Here is a 5815-nt window from a genome sequence, read left to right on the forward strand (position 1 = left end):
TCCGTCCGCCCGCGTCGGCGGGGCGCCGCGGGCCGGGGGCTTCCCCTGCGTGCCCGAAGGCGCCCGGGGGCGGGGGAGCCCCTCGCCCCCGCCGGGTACAGGGCCGCCGATAGGACTCGCCCGGGCGGGAGGGCAGTTAAGTTTCGGCGGGTACTCTCGGCGTGTTTGCCGCGGGAGCAGCGGGCGCTCCGTAAGCTCCCACCCGCAGGCCTGGGGAGGGATAAAGTGGGCCGTGTGCCGCGGGAAAGGGGGGACTACGTTTTTAGCACTGTTGAAATAAGTTGGCCTTGGAAAGTTTTGCGGTTGAGCACAGAAAATGAAAGGCTGCTGAAAAGTTTGGCTCTGCCCTAAATTGGGACCATTATTAACACGTTTCTTCTGGGGACCTTAACAGCCCTGCACACACATGAACGGTGCCACCTGGAGAATCTGGGATACAGCTGCTAGTATCCTCATTTTGCAGACGTCAAGTACAGGTAGCTTAAACGACATAAGCGTTGGGATTTCAGTTTACTGTTTTCAGCATCAGTGAGTTCCTAGTGCGACCTGGAGCGCTGTTTCCCCATTCCCCGCACTGAAATGCGAGCCCACGGGATGCAGCTGGTTTCGTACTGCAGCGCGTGCTGCTGCTGCCCGTCATGCCCCAGCTGCCTGTCCCATGCTCACTGGCGGAGCTGGAAATGTTGGGCCTATGGGGCTGTCGTCTTCCTCCTTCTATAAACCCTGGATCTGTGGTCTGACCACCGAAGGCCCTGCCTCATGGAAATAAGCACTCGGTACAGCTAATCTTGCTTTCTTATGTGTGCTGGCCTCTTCCATGGGAACAGCTGCTGTGGCTGTCCGTGGGGTTGCGGCACTCGTGCACTCTAGACAACATTTGGGGCACTCCAAAAGCAGGGCCAGAGCCAAGGTCCTCCCTGGCCGAAGGCAGCTGGGAAGACCCCGGGTTGGACACCCTGTGCGTGCAGTTGGAGGGGTGGGGAAGAAACAGCTCCCCCGGAGCCCTGCGCCGGGGCATCGCCTACCCACTCCCTGCGGGGAGCGCAGGCAGGCAGGGACAGAGCACAGCAGCCAGCAGAGCACAGGGCCTCAGCGTGACCCTCATGCTCAAGACCCATAGGGATCACTGATCCTCCTGTGGGACTCCTCAGTCCTGCAGAATTACCTTCCCTTAAATGAACAAAGACGGTGCTGTCACGTACAGGAGTTAGCACCAGAGAGAGGCATCGCAGGGCACCCGACTACAACCAAGAAGCATTTCCCTGTCAGGTGCTTTCACATATTGATCCCCCTGTGATGAAGCCTGAGAAGAGGAGATCACGTGGGCAGCTGAGCTTTGCCAGGATCGACAGCCAGAAGGATCGGAGTGGGAGCCTGCCTGCGCTCAGGCATATAATAAAATAACAGAAATGGCTTAATTCGTACCTTTGGTTATTTTGGTGCAAGTCCTCGTGGGGATGCCTAGGTTAGAAAAAAAGCATTCTATTTTAATTTAGTGTATTTATAGCCTGTCTACCTACAAAAGCTGAATTGCTTTAACAATACTGTTGCAGCTAACTCCCCAGAGTATGGATGCAGTTGTGCCGGGATAATGCTAGTATGGCTTATTCTTGTCGGGAAAGGGAAAAACATTACGTGTGTAGGTGCAGGCTCGCATTGCAAACAGCTGCAGCTGTTTGAAAGGTTACCACCACGGCAGCCTGTTGCCACACTTGTTCCCGGCATTGCTCCCTCCATAGCAGAGCCCTAAAGTCTGCATGCTCCACAGCCACCTGGCTGCAAAGCCACAGCATTTGTTTAATTTGGTATTAGACAGCTTCAGCCGTGCAGATGTTTCACTGAAAAGGGTGAGAAGCCTTTGTGTGGCTGCTCTGCTGTAATGGTCGAGGGGGCTCAGAGCTACCTGTAGTGTGGTAACATCTTGAGCACCAATGCTGTTTCAACAGTGAACCACATAGCTTGGTGTAGGAGTGATACAGGTGACAAATCACATCCCTGATCAAAATCAGGTACCAATCCCAGTACCAAAAATTGTTATAGGTCCTTCTTTTCCTTCAGCTGAGCCAAGAGGAAAATGGGTGAATTAATTACACAGAGACTTGTGTCCCTTCTTCTGAATTGAAAACAAATTGCTTCAGTGAAACTTTGAAGGTAGTCAGGATCTACACAAAACAAGGAATAATATCTTCAGTCATTTCTGAAGAACTGCATGGAGCATGGAGACCAGGTGCTGTTATGTCTGGTGCATTTGCTCCCTACTGCTCTGTGCAGGGGGCAGAGCCACATTTGCAAGTCCCGCGTCTCATTTTTATTCTGCATGGTTCTGAGTGTATACAAAGCTGCATCTCTACACAAGACAAGGCAATGCTAACAAAAGGCACTTACAATGGGAAAAGGTATGGCTTTTAAGACTCCAGTTCCCTGTGAGAGTTTAGTCTTCAGGCTCCGAGCAGCGCCCGAGAAAGTTCTCCCACACACATGAGCTTTGATAGAAAGGCCCGTTGTGCCTGAGGAGCAGAGATGCCAAGAGGAGTCTCCATCGCCATGCCCAGATGCTTGTTACCCTTCTCCTGCCAGAGCCCAGCAGTTGGTAGTTTTCTATCTCTAGAAATCCAGAGGAACTTTCCACCTTGAGGAACAAGAAATTGGAGAAAACTCAATAGACCAGACTCGGTTCATACCACGTTTATGCAAGGAAAGAAATAAAAGGAGAACTATAATTAAATTTTAACTATATTTTACTCTCGGCCGCATGCCATAAATCAGGTACCTTGTTAGTACTGTGGAATGGCATGTGATGCTGGAAGTCAGCATACGGTAAATACGCTGACAGTAAATAAGCTGACGGCAAATACAGTAAATACTGTATGCTGGTCGGCTTTGGCCATCTTGGGCAGTGTGTCATGGCATGCTGGAGTCATGACAGCAGATGAATTTCTGTCCGTTTTGGACAGTGTGCCAGCTGAAGGTGAGTAGACATATTGTGATCTCTGACACCAGGACGGAATATGACTCAACTGAGGACACAAGGATGCCTGAGCAATGTCACTTCTTATCTGCAGTGACAAATGGCAAGTCTGTGGCCCATATCAATGCTGCGATGAGAACTCATTAAGAGGAAAGATGCACAACCACAAGGAAAACTCCTGTAGGTGGGAGATGAGAGGGCGAGCAATATGCACTGGGTGACAATCCGCTTGAACGGTGGCGAAAGATGATGTGAGAAAGCTCTTCATGCAAATGCTGCGAGTGAAAAATGCCACGTGCACATTTTTAAACACCTTCAGTAGACAAATACAGTCATGGTTTGAGCTAAGTAGGCTCCAGTGAGATAGCTATAACGGTCTGCATTGTTTCTGTGCTCGGGGAGGGGGGGCGTGAGTGGATTCAGAGCTGCATGGTTGCCCTATACTGTAATGTTCCCTACCAAATACAGTAGCCTTTTGTGTAAGAGGATGAGCTAACCGGTTGTTTTGCAGAGGGGGGGGCCCGTTTGCACCACAGCAGCAAGCCAGAGCAGCTCCCAGGCAGCCGTGCTGGCGGTGGGCTGAGGGTGCATTGATGGAGGGATGCTGTAACAGATAGCCGCTGTCTCCGAAGCTTTCGGCCTCGGCCCTATCGCATGCACACATCTTACAGGTTTGAACCCAATTGTTTTCAGAGCTCTGAGCTGGGGGATAAACAGGCTTAACTCCACATAGGTCAACAGGGTGGCACTTGTCTGTCTCAGGGCTGAATCTGACGTATTATCAGACAGTTCACAGAAAAGCTCTTGCTCTATCTTCCATGCTTGCGTTAGTCAAATATTATTCTTTGAGGAAAATGTCAGAGAGAGGAAATTATTTTATCAAGACGTGAAGTAGGTCATTGTTATATCCTGGCTTATCATTTTCCTTGCGATATAAAAAATATGAACTGGATGCTGGCCTTGTAGAATGAAAGCTTTCTTTTTTTTTTCTTGTAGAAACTTGAAAAGCCTGACACAGAGAGAGGCGAGGGAGTGAGGCGGCGCGCTCTGAGCATGACATGATGCACTGCTGCTTGTTCAAGGGCAGGGTACAGCCTGCTCTGCAGGGCTGTCACCAAGATCCTGTTCTTTGTCAAGAAGAGCAACCCCAAGGTCTGGAAAAAAACCATCTGTGATGCACCCGTTCATTTTCCAAAGAGCAGGATCGCGGCGACTCTGCTGAGCTGGCTGGTGGCAGAGGAGGTGGGGAGAAAAGAAAGGGGAAGTATGAGGGAGCAAAGAAAGGGCAACAACCTGGGAAAGAAAAGGCAGCTTGTATAAAGGACAGCTCTGACCTGCTCTGACTCCAGAGAAGTGCTTTTGAGGCTGTTCTTTGAGAACTAGGAGGGAAAGGGCTAGAGAAGTGCAAGATATTGCTGCTTTTATTATAGATTTGATTTTTAATTAAAAAAATATATATATATATTTGCTAGGGCTTTTTTTAAAGAACACTTTCACCACCCAAGATATCGATCGTAGGAAAGTTTTCACTGCCTGGGGAAAGGGATCAGTAACCAGCACACGTTATTAACACAATAAACTCTCCCCACCCCTCCAGCTAAGTTCTGATTGAGAAGACGCTACCAAAAACTCGCAGGCAAAAAGGATTGTTGAGATAAACCTGAAAAACAAAACAAAACAAAGCACAATTGCTTCAAGCCTCCAAAATTCCTAGTTAATTCAGAAAACAAATTAACCCTAACCTGCTATCTGCAGTGCCTCTGCAGGGGAACCACGGTGGGAGGTGATCCCTTTATCTTGCTTTCAAAATCCTTTTCAGCTGATCAGGGGTCACAGCTGCTCAAAAGTGCTGCATGTCCTGTATTTTGTGTGATGGTCACCAATTTGCCTGCTTGTCCTGAAGCCCTTCACCACCCTAGGGCTGCCCCACACCCCTCCAGGCGTACTAGAGGTGGGAGATCCGCTCGGGACTGGCTGCTCTTCCCAGGACTCTCTCTGCTGGATCTGAGCGGGGACTGAGCAGTGGCCCCAGCAGGTCGCCTGGGCACTGCTGGGGTCAGACTGGGTAAGGTCTCAGTGGTGGCAGATAAATGTCTCAGTGAGAACAGTAATAAAGATACCAGTTTTGCCAAACATCTGAATGAAGGAACTGCCCCTGCCCTGTGGCATACTGCATTTCATTGCCCTCCTGCTCACTGGGATTTATAACCTGCCACGCTATTTCTGCCCCTGAAGCCCCAGTTTACAGAGACAATCTGGAGAGGGGAAGGTAAATCCAAGGAGTAAGCTGGAGGAAAAGAAAACATGCTCGTGCAATGTGCTGCACATTGGTGGGGCTGGTGAGAGTGGCAGAGGAGAGAGCAGAGCAGAGAAACCGCAGCTCAGTTTGGACACACGTCTCTGAGGAGCCAGGGGCAGAGGAGCTAGCACTCAAAACAGGCATGGTATCTGCAGCATGGATGCTCTTTGCCACACTGCCCGTCAGGCCATATGTGAATCCCCTTACTAGCTTTTCTTAGCTACCACAACCCCACCAGTTCCCCAGGTGGACTCCCAAAACAGCTGTCAAAATCCTAGTCAGCCGCTCTTTCCAGCAGCTGGGAAAAACTTTCCTTCCTACTAGCAACACCCTCCCTGTCAGGACAGACTAGTGGGTAACTTTTTTCCACAGCCTTCCTGGCGTTTGTAGCACTCCTGGGAAGAAACCCTGCTGGCTGCCTCTGCCGGTTCCTGCTCCAGGCCTGCTCTCATCCCTGCCGAGAGCACTCTCTTCACCCTTCACCCATGCTTGAGCTGAGATGACCTGCATTTATGGGCATCTTCATGTGACCCCACAGGTAGACCTCC

At 50.4% G+C, this 5815-nt stretch overlaps 1 protein-coding gene across 1 annotated transcript in view; it reads right to left on the bottom strand.

Annotated features, from left to right (window-relative positions):
- RHOU (ras homolog family member U) overlaps nt 1-640 on the bottom strand; it is a 7386-nt gene extending 6746 nt beyond the window's left edge. Inside the window, exon 1 of the mRNA XM_009281820.1 lies at nt 576-640. Within this exon, the coding sequence (XP_009280095.1) occupies nt 576-640 (65 nt within the window). The remainder of the gene's footprint in view (nt 1-575) is intronic.
- Between the last annotated feature and the right edge of the window lie 5175 nt (nt 641-5815).

The sequence above is a fragment of the Aptenodytes forsteri genome, unplaced genomic scaffold (genome assembly GCF_000699145.1).
Source record: "Aptenodytes forsteri isolate BGI_AS27 unplaced genomic scaffold, ASM69914v1 Scaffold132, whole genome shotgun sequence".
Classification (NCBI taxonomy): Eukaryota; Metazoa; Chordata; class Aves; order Sphenisciformes; family Spheniscidae; genus Aptenodytes; species Aptenodytes forsteri.